Here is a 16,925-nt window from a genome sequence, read left to right as displayed (position 1 = left end):
AGAGTGTTTCCCACACCCCACCTGACTCAGGCAGCGCTGTGTGTAAACCCAGAGCCAGTCTGTAACCACTGGCGAAGGAGGGTGCAGGCTCCTTCCTGCTAAGGGACGGCCCCCTCACTGGCTCCCTCAATGCTCAGGATGAGCCCATGGGCCTTTCCTCTTGATCTGCAGTCACGGGGTGGCCTCCCCTTCTGCACCATTCCCTATAGGTTTTTGCATTTGACACACCCATCCAGGATCCCGAGGATACCCCTTGAAGCAGAAGAGGGTGGCAGTGAACGCAGGACTCTGGTGCCCTGAGACAGCACTAGCAGGTCATGAGAGTGGCGGTCACACCCTGCTGGGCCAGCATCCCCTCCAGGACGCTGCACCCTGACAACGGCATCGTAAGGTACTGTGTCCCCACAGGGAGAGCCCCTAGGTCTAGGAACAGCGTGGAGAGTGGGGCGTTGGGGGAGGGCTCCACTCCAGGGATCCACTCGGGAAATCTGCGTTGTTCCTCCCTACAACTTTAGGTTCCCTGGGTCTAGAGGGGACGCGGAGGTCCTCTGCACTGAGCTGTGGCCTCATCACACTTATTCTTCCTCCGGGGACACCAGCAAGCAAGAAGCTGAGTCATCACGCCAACAGGAAGGGGCATGACACAACAGAGCTTTCTCAGCTGGGTAGCTCTTCATCCCACCTCACCATCCGAACTAGGTGGTAAATGGGGCTCCGATCCCTGGGGAGGGAGGCTGGACAGCTCCCAAACACTTCCTCATTTAACCCTGCACACGAAATCCCCACACCTGACACCCTCTTCCCCACACTCTGGGTCCTCCTCCCCGCTCCACCATACTCTCCTGGGAAATCACACCCACCTCCTCCCCACACACGCTGTCACCTGACCACCAAGGCCTGACGCCAGCACTGCCCCCTCTCCTGGGAGCTGCAATGCTCCCTACATTTCCCCATGTCCCGTCCTGTCCCACCACCACGGTGCCATCTGACCACGCCACCCCCTCATGCTGTATCCCCCACACACCACACCCACTGCTCTCACCTGGCCTTGTACTTGCCCTCAGCCCACCCCACCTCCCTTGGACTGTAGCTGCCTGCAGCTCCTCCTGTGGACTCCACACCCGGCTGCCGTCTAACGCAGCCAGAAACCCCGGGAGACATCCCTGCGTCCTAATCCATCTTTTTTTTTTTTTTTTTAATTTGGCTGACAGAGATCACAAGTAGGCGGAGAGGCCAGCAGAGAGAGAGAGAGAGGAAGCAGGCTCCCCTCTGAGCAGAGAGCCCGATGCGGGGCTGGATCCCCAGACCCTGAGACCATGACCTGAGCCGAAGGCAGCGGCTCAACCCACTGAGCCACCCACCGCCCCTCCTAATCCATCTTTATGGAGCCACGGCGAAAACTGAATCAACCACGCTGGGCTCTGAGCTCTGTGAAAGGAAGGTGCCTCTGTGACTACTCCACAGGCGCCCCAAGAAACAAAAATCTATATACAAATATATTCAGACATTACAACCTATGAAACGAGTAAATTGGTAAACTTATACGATAAGGTATTTTGTACGTTTGTTCAATTACTGATGAAACAGAGAATGTATTTTTATGCAGAACAGAAAAGGCAGGGTGGAGAACCTGGAGGCGTGATCTCCACACGTACAGAGAGACATGCCTCAGAAGGGATCAGAGAGAGAGATGTCAAAATGGTGACCGGTACTGCCCCTGGGGGGAGGATCACAGGTGATGGTTTTTTCTTTACTTTTCCACTGCTCTCTCAGGTTAGTGAAACAAGCACAAACGACTGCACTTTGGTCACCATAAAGCAAGAATTTCCCGAGAGCATCTCCTTCCGTCCCTCCAGGTCTCCTTCTGTGCGCCTCTCTCTCACACACCAGCGAAGGGTGTGGAAATGCAGGGCAGGGAGGGCTTCTCACTGGAGGGGGAGGTCCCAGCCCAGAACCCTGTCCCCTCCTCCTCAGTGAGGGCAGGCCCGACCTCATGGTCTCTGGGAAGCCGTGCTCTCCTGTGTGGAGCCTGAGTAAGAGAACCACACCGCCTTCCAGCAGGGGCTCCTTCAGGGCTGGCAGCCCCATGGACCCCAGAGCATAGGCCAATGTCTAGAACCTACTGTCTGATGAACTGAATGGGGGGAAAAGCTGATTAAAAAAACTGGGCGGGAGGGGCACGGGGTTACGGTGCCTGGGTGACTCAGTCGATTTGAGCATCCAACTTTTTTTTCTAAAGATTTTATTTATTTATTTGACAGACAAAGATCACAAGTAGGCAGAGAGGCAGGCAGAGAGAGGAGGAAGCAGGCTCCCCACCGGCAGAGAGCCCGATGCAGGTCTCGATCCCAGGACCCTGGGATCATGACCTGAGCCGAAGGCAGAGGCTTTAACCCACTGAGCCACCCAGACACCCAGCATCCAACTTTTGATTTCAGCTCAGGTCATTATCTCAAGGTCTGAAGATCGAGCCTTGCATCAGGCTCCCAGCTCAGTGTGGAGTCTGCTTGACATTCTCTCCTTCTGCCCCCCTCCGCTTGTGTGCACTCTCACTCTCTAAAATCAATCGATCAGTCTTAAAAAAGAAAACCTTGGGAAATGGGTGTTCTGAGAAAACAGAGAAGTTTGTAAACAGGATCCCCAAGTATGGAGACCCCATATTTTCTCCGTAAGAGGAGCCCCCCATGCCCCCCCCCGACAGATAGCTGCCAGAGGAGCCCTTGCAGACTCTGCCGTCTTCCCATCCTTCATGAATGGCTCTAAGACACAGCACATCCCCAAACGTCCCGAAGATCACCCATCTCCCCAAATCCAACAGATAATCGTTATTCACTCCTCAGCAGACTCTTCTGGGGGTCCCCAACCACCTCCCTCGGGGACCCTGTTGCCCTGGGCCTAGGGGCATAGACTGCCAGCCTGTCTCGGCTTCTCTCCTGCCACAGGGTGGCTCCTTGCTTCTGCTGCACAGGTTCTGACCCTTTCTCCAGGCTCACTCTACCACCCTCCTCTCACTCTCCTCTCTCCTGCTCGGGGGACACCCCTTTTTCCCCTGGTAGGTGTTCTGCAATGCAGATGCCACCTGTCCTCCCACCCTCAGCTCACACTGATGCCCAGAGCTCCAGGCCATGACATTCCAGGCCCCCGCTAGCCTAGAGGCCGAGAACTACCCCTAGAAGCTCCCTGTCTGGACGGCAGGCCTCCCCTCCAACCCGCAACCCTGGAACCAGCCTCCTGACCCCCCAAACCTCACCCCAGCCCATGTCCCCTCCATGTCCCCCAAACCTCTCTGCATCAACCCATCTGCCTCCCCCAGGAGGTGGCCTACCATCCCTTTTAGGTACCGCCCATCCCTGCAATGTTCTGTCCACACTGCAACTGGGAAGCTTCCAAAATACCAATCTGCTCACCTCACGCCACGGCCCGCCCCTCTCTGGCTTTAAACATCCCAGGGTCTCCTGCTGCTTCTACGGTAACAAGTGTCACCCTGTGCACGTGCCTCCAGCCTCGCCCACTGCTCTCTGCCCCCAGCCCCTTCTAGGCCTACACCTATCACTACTCTGCCCAGCCCTCCCCATCCAACCCCAGTAACCCTCCCTTCCTGGGCCCCTGCCAGAGGCCAAGCCCCCGGCCTCTCAATCAGCTCAGAGCTCCCTGTGTCCCTCTCTCAGAGCCCCATCACAGCTCACACTGAACTTTTCATCTATATGATGCCTTAGGCCATGTTGGCTACTCTCACCAGCAAGGGACCCGGTGGGCACAGGGCCTGGCATCAGTGAGGACCCAGAGGCCAGCTGACTGCATGTGGGGGCCGGCACCAAGCCCTGTGCATGGCTGCTGCTCGACACGACCCTCTGGGAAGGACAGTGGTGCGGACAAAGCACAGAGCAGCCCGATGAGGTGGCCTGACGATGGAGGGGAGCCAAACACAGACACCAGGGTTGGGGGTGGGGTTAGCATGGGGCCTAACTTGAGCCCCGATCTGATAGGGACCCCATACCCTAGTAGCGATAGAGTGTGGGGGTTTCCAGATGCAGATGTGAAGCCGAAAGTGAGAGCAGCTGAGGTGGGGAGAGGAGATTCACAAATGCTCCTGACCTACGCGCTTTCCTGACCCGTAAATATCGCCAAGCCCACCAGGTACAGCCCAGGACATGCGCTCCCCAGCGTGTATCCCCGCACAGAGCCGGCACGCCTCAGTCCGTACCACAGGCATTTCCCCAAGACTTACCTTGCACATCGTGCCCACCAGGGCTCCGTCCCGGCTCCAGACAACACCCTGCACCAGGTCCCCATGGGCCGCCAGCTCTACAGAGAAGCAGCAAGGTCAGGAGGGGGTCCAAGGTCTCCCCACGCTGTCCCAAGCAATGGGGGCACCAGGTAAGTGGGCACAGGAGGGCCCAGCTCGGGGTGGTGTCCAGGGCAGAGGCAGCAGCTGCAAGCTCTCTCTCGAGTGGGAGGAGCAAGGCCAGCATCTCCCTCCAGACCCCCTGCACTGCGCCTGGACTTCTTCCTTCAGCCCTGCCCACATCGGGCCACACTTCTACTCTAAAACCTTCTGAGCCTCCCTGCCCTCGCTCAGCCCAGCTCTCACGTCCCACTGAGGCTAACGTCTAGTCACTCACCAACACAGCCCGACTGAGTCACACCAGCCCGTGGCCAAGACACACACATTCCCACCCCGGGCCTCTGCTTGGGCCATCCTTGCTCCTCCCCCAGCGTGACGGTTTTAAAATACGCCCACGAATTATGGGATGCTCGTACTATTAGAGGTCGAATGGTCTCCCCACAAAAAGATGCTGAGATGCCTGGCTGGCAATGTCGGAAGAGCATGTGACTTCTTGGTCTCGGGGTCGGGAGTTCGAGCCCCACACTGGGTAGAGAGATTACTTAAAAATAAATAAAAAAATAAACTTAAAAGGAAAAAAAAAAAGATGCCGACGTCCTAACCCTCAGCACCCATGCCGTACCTTTCTTTGAAAACAGAGTCTTTTTAGAAGATCAACTTAAGCTGATATCATTCAGGGTGGGTCCTAGTCCAGTAGGACTGGTCCTCGTGAAAAGGGAAACATGGACGCACAGTCAGACGTGCACAGGGAAGAAGACAGGGAGAAGACACCACGTACAAGCCGAGGGATGCCTGGGGGGGCCTGGGACAGACTCGCCCTCACTGCCCTCAGAAGGTGCCACCCTGCCCGGACGCCTGGGTTCCAGACTTCCACTCTCCAGACTGTGAGACAGGAAGTCTCTGTGACTTGAAGTCATCCAAGTTGTGGTGCTTTCATTACGGCAGCCCTCAGGCTCTAAGGCACCCTATTCCAAATGTGGAGCCCCATTCCCTTCCCCTTGAGTGGAGCCGGGCTTAGTAACTCGTTTCTACTGAAGACAGTCAAGAGCACGTGGAGGCGTGTGACTTGCAAAGCTGGGCCATGGAAGGCACTGCCGCTTCCTCCCTGCTCCCTGCCCCATGGTGGTCCACCAGAGGCAGCCAGCTCTGGCTGTGGGGGCAGCCCAGGGAGGGGCCCGGTGGCGGGGACTGAAGTGTCCTCCTCACAGCCAGCACCGTGTCCGCAAACCCTCTGAGAAGCTGAGCCTCCTGCTTCAGCCAGGTCTCCTGATGAGGAAGCCAACGTCTCAGTCGCAACCTCGTAAGAGACCCTGAGCTGGGACCACCCAGCTGAGCAGCTCCCGAATCTCTGACCCTCAGAAACTGCGAGATAATAAATGTTCATAAATATTCTAAGCCTCTATGTTCTGGGATAATCTGTTCGCAGCAGCAGATAACCACTCTGCCCGGGCTTCCTCCCCCTGGGATTAACCCCAGCCCTGCTGCCCACCCACTCCATGGGCTGGACCCCGTTGTTTAACCTCATCTGTGACATGGGAATGGCAGCGGTGGCCTGTGGAACCACTGTTGGCAGGAAGGCCTCAGCATTGTCCGGGGCTGAGAGGGCTCGAGACACAGCAGTTACAGCTGGGTGACCCCCTACTGACAGACTGCCTGGTGACCATCCCCTCTGCTTCAAAGGCCAGGCCAGTCTCCTGGATGGTACCAGGAGCTGGGTAATTCACAGTACCGGTGGCCCTCGGTTGCCCCCTTGGTCCCAGCCCCAGAGGTAGGGATCTCACCTCGGTGAGCCTGACCCATGCTGGATGCTCCAGACAGCCCTATAAGGCAAGGCTGTCCTTTAGCTCTCGGAGCCCCGTGTCTTTGCCCTAAAAAGGGCATGCGCGTATCAGGGCCTTGGCAGAAATGACACCGGGGCACTACCACAGAACGCCAGGCCTCCACATGGGTCACAGGGTCATAGCCATTCGCTGAGGAATCTGACCCAAAGCTGTCATCATCTGTGCTGGTCTGAATGTTTGTGTCCCCCCCACACTGAAGCCTAACTCCCGCTGGGACAGGGTCTGGAGGCAGAGCCTCAGGGAGGTGACGGGGTCACGAGGGTGGAGCCTCCTGAACCGCATCAGTGACCTGATAAGAGGTCCTGAGAGCCCCCTTGTCCCTTCTGCCGGGTGAAGACGAAGCACTGGGACGGCCATCGGTGACCCAGAAGCAGGTTCTCACCAAACACCGAGTCAGCCGGCACCCTGACTTTGGACGTCCAGGCTCCAGAGCCACGAGCAATGAATTCCTGTTGTTTGTTTGTAAGACACCCTGGCTGCTTAGAGCAGTGGCTTAGAGGGGCGGCTTAGAGCAGCCAGACTTGGAGCGCACCAAGACAGGCTCAGCCGTGAAAACGAGCGGAGAAGCCTCGGGGAAGGGGCTGCAAGACAGCAGAACCCTTGTCCGGCAGAGAAGCAGCCAGAAGTTTGTTTTCAAAACCGAAGTGACATACCACTCAAGAAGCAACACTAAGAAAGGTACTTGGGCATACGGAGGAAAAACAATTTCCCAAAATGAAAACAGATGCCTACAGGAAGTGGGACGGAGCATTTGGGATATGTCTGCTAGACTCTCACCACATTTCCTATCACTGACACACGAGACGTTAACACATATCCTGGAATTCACGTTAAGGAACACAGAAGGCGACAGCGTGCCATCCGGACGGGGGCTGCCCGGGGAGGGCGGCCAGTGCGGCCCATACCTGTGAGGGGCTGCTGCTTGGCCACGTCCCAGACCTTCACGGCCGTGCCCGCTGCGCTCACCATGACGCCATCGGCGGTGGGATGGAACTGCAGCCCATCCACCTGCACGGGCTCCGGGCCCAGCACCAGCCCAGGCACCGAGGGCAGCGCCTGGCCAGCGGCAGGCAGGCGCCACAGCTTCACCTGCGGGAAAGAGTAAGTCCGTGAGCCCAGGGGGTGGTACTTGGGCACAGGGGCTGTGTATCCCATAAGAAGACAGGGTAATCCAGCCCAAGATCGCAGCATGTCATCAGGGGTGGGGTGGGGGAGGGGCAGAGAGACACAGGGCAGGGGCTCTGGTCCATCCCTTCCAGTGCCCCACACCACCCCAGCCCTGCTCTCCTCAGGCAGCCCAGCAACGGGACAGCAAGTCAGGGCCACAGCTCCTGCCAAAGGCACAGGAGCACACGGGAGCCAGTGTAGGCTGAGGAACTGAGGCTCTGGGCTAACCCAGTTCTGGAGGCCTTTGCAGGGGCCAAGGGCCCTGGAGGGGACTGGGAGGGACATAAAGCAGCTCATCCAGCAGCTCCACTCACCGTCCTGTCAGCTGAGCCCGTGGCCAGGAGGAAGTCATCAAAGGGAGAGAAGTCCAAGTCTGTGACCAGGTCTGTAGGAAAGCAATGGCTGACACAGGCCTGGCAAGAACGTCCCAGAACTTCAGTTCCAGCCCAGTAGGATATCTCCCCAAGGTGAGGAACCACAGCCCGGGGTTTCAGAGGTGGGGACAACTCCGCCCACGTGGCGGCAGGCTGAAAGTCCACGAGGAAAGTCACACTGGAAATTCCCGCCTGTGATACACATCCCCCAGGATGGGCAAAGGCCCTGGCATCAGGAGGTCAGCACAACGACAGGCAGGAAGCTCCTCAAAACCCCAAGCACCTGCATTTGCCCCAGATCCAGAGCCCAGTGCAGGGCCCAGCCTACAAACGTGTGAATGAATGCGAGTGTCAACCCACAAGGGATTCACGAACTGGACAGACACCACCCAGCCCTGACAGACCCTCAGCACCGCCACAGCGAGACACACACGCGTCTCTGCAGACAGAGCAAGAGGTGGGCTGAGCACAGGGCCTCTCAGGTCAGGGCTCAGGGCAGCTTCGTGGAGGAGACGCGGGGAGCCCTGAAGAACATGAAGGACTAGAACAGGTCAGAACATCAGGGAAGCCGGCATCTGGGTGACATGTGCAAGCTAGGAGTTCTCTGCCCCTCAAGACCGCACCGGGGGGTTGGGGGGCCACAGTGTATCTGATCCAAGGATGAGCAACCAGCTTCTCTCTTAAGGGAATTAAACCAGGAATTGGGAGGCCTCGTGACAGGGTGCCTCAGGGACTGGCCTGGGTGGGGTGGAGGGTAGCTAGCCAGGAGGGAGCCGTCGGCTCCCGTGCCAGGACCCTCCGCAGGCCTGCATGTCCAGCTGCTCCTTCGGTTTTGGAAACTCCCCAGGCCCTCAGCTCTGGAAGCTCTCCTCTAAATCCCTTTTTGGCCAAAGCAAGCTGGAGTTGGTCTCAGTTCTTTGCAACCCAAGAACCGGAGCTGCTCACCTCTGGAAGGCCAGGAGGGGGAGACAGGGACACACAGAGTGAGCCACAGCCCTGAGGGGAAACCCACATTTCCTGAATCTCACAAGCGGGGTGAGGAGGCCAGGGCTCAATGTGGGGGTTGGCAGGGAACTATGAGCATTCTGGCCGGGCTTGCGTCACCAGAGGAAGGAGCGGAGCGACTATCTCTGCGGCCTGCCTCCACTGGGGGTCAAGCAGGTCTGTGTCCCTCTCAGGCCACAGCCGGACTCCAGGCATCCCAGCCAGAACACAAAAGAGAAGGGGCAGATGAAGACAGGCACCCTTGGGACAGCCCTGGTCTGGACTCCTGGAAGCCCTGCCACCCTGACTGTGGGGTCTGCACAGGACAGGGCAGGGCCCAGCTGGGTGCCACAGCCAGCATGAGCAAGCTGGCATCCCCGAGGGAACGAGAACCAGGGACATGGTCAAGCTGAGTGTCCAGCTGGCCAGCAGGCCTGTGTCCTTTGCATGCATTTATCTCATCAAATCCTCACAGCGACCCCTCAGGATGGCACTGTGGTGTGATCCCCAAGGGGGGGGGGTGATGAGGACGTGAGCACAGAAGGGGTTTAAGTAACTTGCCCAGAGCCACACAGCTAAGAAGGGACAAGGCTGATGGCTGGGCGGTCAGTCTGGTTTCAGAACCTACACCCGCAGCACAGGACTATGCTGCCCTTCCCAGGTCGGAGCAAGTCCCCAGCCACCCCACAGCCCAGACCGCAGGAACACTCCGAAACACCTCCCAGCCCCCTGCTGTCTGGGCAGCTGGGCTGAAGGGCACCTGGTCCTGAGCCAGGAGGCAGAAGGCACCCCCGAAAGGCAGGGGAGAACAAGAGGCCAGCCCACCGCACTCTTCCCCTGCTGGCGGCACCTTGGAGGGCAGACTGGTGCCTGCTGCTTCGAAGGCAGGTTCTGAGGAACTAGAGGTGCCCCCCATGCAGCGTTCCAGCAAGGCTGAGGCCACAGGGAGCTACACCCGATCAAAAGAGGCCTGGTCCAGCTTCTCCTCGAAGGGCCCCCAGTAATGGGGCTTGTTACCCGGCAGGCACCAGCAACCTGGGCCAGCTCCCCCAGGGGTAACATGCATCAAGAATACAGGGCTCAGGGCCGCCTGGGTGGCTCAGTTGTTAGGCATCTGCCTTCGGCTCAGTTCATGATCCCAGGGTCCTGGGATGGAGCCCCGCATCGGGCTCCCTGCTCCCCAGGGAGTCTGCTTCTCTGCTGCCTGCCACTCCCCATGCTTGTGCTCTCGCTTTCTCTCTGTCAAATAAATAAATCTTAAAAAAATAACAAAAACTGTCTTCAGAAAGGTGTAAGAATGGATAAGAAAACAGACTCCTGCCATGCATTACAACAAAGATGAATCTCAAAATGTTATGCTAAGTGAAAGAAGCCAGATTTGAGAGACTCCACGCGGTATGATTCCATTTATGCGAAACATCCAGAAAAGGCCGGGCCGTAGAGCAGAAGCTTGGGGAGAAGCCCTTACTTGAGGGCTTGGGGGCCATATGGTCTCCGTCACACCTCCTCAACTCTGTGGTTGCTGGGAGAAAGCAGTCACAGGCTGAATGCCAATGAAGAGGGTGGCTGTGTCCCCAAACACGTTATTTACAAAGACAGGCAGCTGGCCAGACTTGGCTGTGACAGTAGCTCGCAGACCCCGACCGCAGAGCCAGAAAGTAGATCAGCTGGAGCCCAGGGCTTCGGAGCTGGAGGCGGAAACGGATTAACCGCAAAGGGGCAGGAAGATCCTCTGGGGAATCGTTCTAAAATTGGGTTTTGGATGCCCAATTCTGTCACTTCCATAAGAGTCATTGAGTTCCTCACTCAAAACAAGTCACATCAATGGTATGTAAACGATGCCTCAATAAAGTCGTGAAAGGCTTTCAGAAAGAACGAGATGAGAAGGTGTAGACATCGTTCTTAGCACACCGAGGGCTCTTGACCAGGCTTCACCACGGTTACTTAATTGGCTGCTGTTCTCATCAGCTGGATTCCGACACTGAGCCGCACACTCAGACTGGGGACCTAGGGCCAGCCCTCTTCCCTCCCCCCAGGCAGCCTAGCAGGGGCAGGAACGCAAGCCAAAGGTGCTGGCCCGCAGCCGCAGCAGCAGCTGGACAGGGAGCGAGGAGGCAGCTGGGCCAGGGCTGCCGCAGCCCAGGGAGAGCGAGCTGTTCCCTCTGAGCGGGCGGGCTGCCGGGCGGGCTGCCGGTTGCCCCCAGAAGCAGCTGTAGCTCACAAAAGCTCTCTTTGTGAGGCCCCATCTCGAGCCCCGAAGCCCGGACAGCCCCCTCCTAGAAGGGTGTTGAGCAGCCTGGCTGAGGAGGAGGCCTGGTGGTGAGGGGTGGTCTGCTGGGCTCCAGGAGAAGACACAGGGCTAAGAATCCCAGAGGGTTGAGTCTGCCACAGTGCACTCCACGGCATCGGCCTGGAGCCTGATGCTGGCCAGGCCCATCCCCGTCCTCTCAGGTGGACGACCTGGAGCACTCAGGTTCCGCTCTCTCTGCCCGAGCGGAATGCTCAACCAGGACCCAGCCTTCCAATATGGACACTGTACGAAGGTAGAGCAAGGTATAGTAGGAGGAACCTCGTCAGCCATGGGACTGTGGCTTCAGGTGAGTATGAGTCCCTGCACCCAGGGAGGGCGGAGCAAGTTCTAGACTTTTTTGGTCCAGTCTCCACTCACCTGAATGGCAGCCGAGGTAGGTCACCTGTTTCTTGTCCTCTCCTTGGCCTTCCAAAGGCACAACGCCCAGCACACCTATCAAACACATGGGAGCTTCTGACTTCAGTCCTAATGGGAACTGTCTGCTGCCCAGGGCACCCAGAGGACAGGAGACCCAAAAGCTCAGCCTTGGACCTTCCCAGAGCCTCCACCAATCATAAGACAATATCCCCCTGGACACAGTGATTGATCCAAGATTATTTTCTTTTTCTGTGAAAGAACATGTGACATCGATGTACAGAACATATTGAAGAAAGAGATTGTCTCTTTTTCACATTGTGGGTCATATGGGGTCAGCCTAGGGCCACCAGTGGCCACTTTCCCCAGCTTTACTTGAGAAAGAAGCCATCATCCAAGGGCAGCAGAGCTCGAGAACAGGACACAGGTCAGGGCCGATGGCGTGTGTGAGCCTCTGCATACGGCTCTGCCCAAAGCCTCTGGATGACTTAATGACACCAGCCGAAGAACTATCTGAATTTTGTTTAACTCCGTTTGACGTCCAAGTTATTGCTAGTGACCAAAAAGTCCCAACTAACATAGGGAGCTTTTCAAATCTTGGTGTTCCTATTGACTCCAGACAATCCCAGACCCCCAGATGAGGAATGGCTAGCTATGGGGATAGCTGAAAACAAAGAGGACAGTCCTCTCCTTATCGTCCTGGCCAATCTGTTAAAAACCATAGCCAGGGACGCCTGGGTGGCTCAGTGGGTTAAGCATTTGACATTTGGTTTCAGCTCTGGTCATGATCTCAGGGTCCTGGGATCGAGCTCCATGTTGGAATTCATGCTCGGTGTGGAATCTGCTTGACATTCTCTCTCTCCCTCTCCCTCTCCCCCTCCCACTCATATTATCTGTCTCACTCAAATAAATTAAAAAAAAAACCCACAGGCAGTGTGGTTTATATAAAGTATGCGTACATAACCACATCAAAATCAATCCATTTCTGCACACTGACCACTTTGTAGGGGTCTAAGGCCCTGCAGGGTGCTGACCTCTGACCCCCACAAGGAGTCTTCAAGCCTCCAGCCTGAAATGAGCCTGCCCTTCCACCCCATCCTTATTAGGGTGACAATGTCTGAATGTCCATCCACATCCACATCCAACTCCCTACCTGGACGGTCAGAGTTAAATGCAATCAAGTGGCAGCTGGATTTGATCTGGTTCCCACGTGAGGGTGTGGTTCCTGCTCGAATGTCACTGATCCAGGCCTGAAAATAAAGAAAAGAATTGTGACAGCCAGGTCTCTGCTCATAACTAAGGCAGGGGCTGCACAATTAGAAATGCATTTCTTTGGATCTAATCCTGTGCCCACTCACATACTCCCTTAGGATATGCAATATATTACTGAAATGATAACCTCAATCACAGCGGAGTAATTTGGTCTATTAACTCAGTTCTCTAATAAGGGGGAGAAGACTGTCAGAAGGGAAGCTCTGGATAAATGTAGTCAAGAGACCAGGGGGTTATTCCTGTTAAAAGGGAGAGAGAAAAGCAGTGAAAGCAGAAGTGAGCACCTAAAACAGAAGACAGCCTCAACTTCCTCCAGGGCACTGCCGAAGGCCTCCCCCAAGCACAGGGGTCTCCTTGCAAGCCCCAGGAGAAAACACTCAAGCTCAGAAAGGGGAAGAATCAAGGCCTCTCCACAAGGTCTCAAAGAAAGGTGAACACTGCACCCCTGAGAGAAGACAATAATGTTAACACCCCCACATACGGAGGACAAAAGAGCACTCCTTCTGAAACTAAAGATCAGCAAGGTCCATATGTTTTCTCTTGTTGGTATCAAAGCAGTCCGTGACACTCATCCCAGCCACCTGAAAACTGAACACCCTTGTGTCCCAACCTACCCACCCACAGTGCACCAGAAACCGCCCCTCCCATGCAAGTTTCTATTTCAATTTTCACCTGGGTTATCATCTTGCATTATTTCATGTTTACTGTACAAACAGAGTGATAGGAAATACCTTTAAAAGGAGAACAGATCACCTGTCCTCCCATCTCCCTACCCTAAACTGTTTAAACCTTTCTCTGTAATCCCTGGTCCCATGCTCATCTGTTTACTTTGCTGGACTGTGGCCTACCTGGGACAAGCCCCAAAGCCCATCGAGTATACTCCAGACCCATGAAGGAGTGCTTACTGCACGCAGAAGGACGGTATTAATGCAAATCTGAGCACCTCTCCACCCCTCGCTTTGCTTTCAACTTTTTAGTACAATGGTTCCGCACTGCACTCAGAAACAACCCAACTTCTTCCTGTGGCCCTCGAACTCTATAGGACTGCTCTGGACCATCTGACAGCCTGCTTCCCCATCACTGCCCTCCATCCACCCTGGCCCACTTTCCAGGCTCCTTCCCACCCCACTCTTCTCATAGCTGGGTGCTTCTCACCCTCCTGGCCTCAGCTTAAATGTCACCTTCTCCCTGGAGCCTTCTCTGACTACTGTAAGGAGATTAACCTCCACGTGGCCATTCATCTCCATCTCCATCCCAGCTCTTCCTGTGTGTTCTTTGGGGCACTTACTAAAACTTGCAGTGCCCTTGCAGGCATGTCTGCTTGCTGGATGTCTCCCTCACAAAACTGTCAGCAGTACAGAGGAAGTAAAGTGCTGTGGTGTTCACAGTTGTGGTTCCAGGAGCACACGGAAGTACAGAGGAAATACTGTCCAGAGGATGAAAACTGGGCTTCTGCCCCAGCTACCCTGCTGTGCGTTCGCTCCTGATGGGGTTACTAGAGGTCAGCTCCTAAGCCTTCCAAATAATATTGGGAGCAGCAGAGCAGGACTGGCATCATCTCTGAAGCACACCCCTCATGAGGCCGGCTGCCCTTCCGGGGGGTCCGAGGCGCCCCAACACCTGGCTCAGCTCTTCCTCTGGGCTCCACCTCCTCGGGCCTCCCCAGACCCCACCCAACCCTGGCAGCATCACCCCAGTAAGAGAAGAGCTGCTCTTGCGCCAGCCCAGAGAGAAGGAAGCGCCAGCGGAAACCCGAGGGAGGGGAGCGCCTCTGACTGAGGGGCTCCCGCTCTTCAGCTGACACACCCGGACTCGTCAAGGCCAGCGGAGAGAGCGACATCTCTCCCATACCCCAGCCCCGGGAAGGGCCGATCAGGGCGGCGGGGAGGAGCTGGTGCCAGCAGCGCCCGAGCCGCGGTCCCCGGCGAGGCCGACCGGAAGCCGAGAAGGCAGGCAGCCTTGCAGGCCTCAGGCCTCGGCGCCGCTGGGCGGGCTACACCGCTTCGGGGGTCCCGGGGCGAGGCGGGCGAGCCCGCGGACTGCGGCGCTCACGGAGCGGCCAGAGAGGGATCCAGCCAGGGAACGCCTGATTCTGTCCTCCGAGTGCGACGGAACAGCCGGGCCCAGGCCAGAAGGGGGCGCCCCGGGGCAGGCGGGCTCAGGGGTCCCCGAGCGGGGTCCCAGGGAGGGGGAGGGGCGCAGGGACCCGAGGGCAGGGCTTACCTCGCGGCGGGACGGCCGGGCCTCCGTGTGTCGGAACTTGGACACCTTGAAGCGGTTCATGGCGACGAGGACGGCGGCGGGTGCAGCTTCGAGGACCCGAGCGTCGGCTCTCAGGTGCACGGACAGCAGCCGCGACTCCCGCCGCCTCCGGCCCCACCCGCTTGCTGCCGCCCGCGGCCACGCCCCGGCACGCCCCCGGCCAATCCCAGCCCGCTCCGGCCCACCGGGCCCCGCCCCTGGCATTTCTCCCCCGGCGGGAGCGCCGCCGGCCCCGCCCCGCAACCAATCGCCTCGAGGCCGCCAGGCGGGGCCACGCCCCAATGCCGGCGGGCTGGCCGCGCAGGCGGGGAGGTCACGTGCGGCGCGCTGTCCGCCCCCGACCTCGAGGGGCGCGCGCGGGGGCTGGGGGCACAGTCCGGGTTTTGTAGTCAGGCTTTTTTTTCCGGGGGCGGCTCTCCAGCGTCCCGGGCGCGGCCTACGCCGGGCAGAGAGGGGGCAGAAGTAGACTAGCTCCATTTCGGACACGGGGACCACGCTCAGGAGAGAGGAGCCGCTGGCCGCGGTCACACAGATAGCGGGTGGCAGCGGGGAAAGGAAGGGGAGCTCAGGTCTGACGCACATCCCTATCGCTGGGCTTACTCCAGCGCCTCCGCGTCCCACTCCTCCTGCTTAGGCCAGGTGGACTTGAGGGCAAGGGTGCGGCCTTCAGCATCCCCGCATTAGGGCATGTCTTGGCGCAGGCTTTGGGCGCCATAGGGCAGGACTGACACCTGCAATGAAAGCAAGTATGATTTAGAGATAAACGGAAAGGCAGAAACGTGAGAGAAATGGAGAATAACTTTCAGAGTGCCGCTGCCCCACCAATGACTCGCTTAGTCCCCAGACAACTCAGGAAGAAAAGAGAACGGCTTCATTTCACCTGGAGCCATTCATTCCACAAGCATATTTCTCTTTGCTTTGAAAGCGAACTCCAGAATACGCTTTCTGCTTGAGAACAGGCAGTACACCTGCTCAGGCGTGTCTGTAAAAAGGACTTTGATCTGAGGAATGCCAATGATTGCTGCAAAAATTTCCGGAGCCTGTGGCAGAGGAGAGCCTGTCCGGAGGTACCTGCCCACAGGGTGATTCTGAAGAAGTTTGCAGTCGTGGAGGGCACCAACCGACCCCCAGATGCAAGTTCTTTTTTTTTCAGTTTTCACAAGTAAACTGTGAAGTCTCAAAGGCTACTTCCTACCTGTATCCTACCCAGTGAGTTAAGAGCGAGTTTGATCTCCATAAACTGAAAATAAGAGGCCAGTAGAGTTGACTGAGGCCTGGGATTTGGAATTCTGAGCAGTCCAGCAGCCACTGGATACAGCTTTCTCTGGGAAGCCTACACTTGGAACTCTGGAATTCCAGCAGAGTCTGCAGTGCTGTCTCACAGTTGTGTTCGATTACTGCTGATATTGCTTCTTTTAAAATCAACAACAACAACAACAACAAAAATCAACAACAGCAAAAAAAAAAAACTGTGGTTAAAATATATATATGATTTACAATTTTTAAGTGTACAGTTCAGTAGTATTAGGGACATTCACAGTGTTGGGCAACAGGTATCCAGAACCTTTTCAGGCAACACTGAGACTCTGTACTCATCAAACAACAGCTCTTCATTGCTCCTTCCCACCAACCCCACCATGGTAACCACCATTCTACTTTCTATTAGTTTGACTACTTTATGTATGCATTCACTTTTTAAGGTTTCATTTTTAAGTACTCTCTACACCCAACATGGGGCTCGAACTCTCAACCCTGAGATCCAGAGTCCCATGCTCCTCTTACTGAGCTAGTCAGGAGCCCCTAGTCTGACTACTTTAGTTATCTCATGTCAGTGGAGTCCTATGTTATTTGTCCTTTATTTTCCTTAGCATAGTGTCCTTAGGTTTTTCCTTTTGTAGCATGTGACAGTATTTCCTGCCCCCCACCCCGCATTTTATTTTCCAAAGTAAGTTCTATGCTCAATGTGGGGCTTGAACTAACAACTAGGAGATCAGGAGTCACACACTGTACTGACT

At 56.6% G+C, this 16,925-nt stretch overlaps 1 protein-coding gene across 1 annotated transcript in view; it reads right to left on the bottom strand.

Moving 5' to 3' along the window:
* LOC111156135 (coronin-7) overlaps positions 1 to 15,010 on the bottom strand; it is a 55,723-nt gene extending 40,713 nt beyond the window's left edge. Inside the window, exons 1-6 of the mRNA XM_022516793.1 lie at positions 14,872 to 15,010; positions 12,530 to 12,626; positions 11,380 to 11,454; positions 7,668 to 7,738; positions 7,092 to 7,275; positions 4,229 to 4,305 (exon numbers count right to left, since the gene is read on the bottom strand). Of these exons, the coding sequence (XP_022372501.1) occupies positions 4,229 to 4,305; positions 7,092 to 7,275; positions 7,668 to 7,738; positions 11,380 to 11,454; positions 12,530 to 12,626; positions 14,872 to 14,931 (564 nt within the window). The 5' untranslated portion in view covers positions 14,932 to 15,010. The remainder of the gene's footprint in view (positions 1 to 4,228; positions 4,306 to 7,091; positions 7,276 to 7,667; positions 7,739 to 11,379; positions 11,455 to 12,529; positions 12,627 to 14,871) is intronic.
* Positions 15,011 to 16,925: the final 1,915 nt, after the last annotated feature.

This window comes from Enhydra lutris, unplaced genomic scaffold (genome assembly GCF_002288905.1).
Source record: "Enhydra lutris kenyoni isolate GAN:26980312 unplaced genomic scaffold, ASM228890v2 scaffoldscaffold45, whole genome shotgun sequence".
NCBI classification, from domain to species: domain Eukaryota; kingdom Metazoa; phylum Chordata; class Mammalia; order Carnivora; family Mustelidae; genus Enhydra; species Enhydra lutris.
Note: the sequence above shows the minus strand (reverse complement) of the source record. Positions and strands in the feature narration are given on the sequence as shown.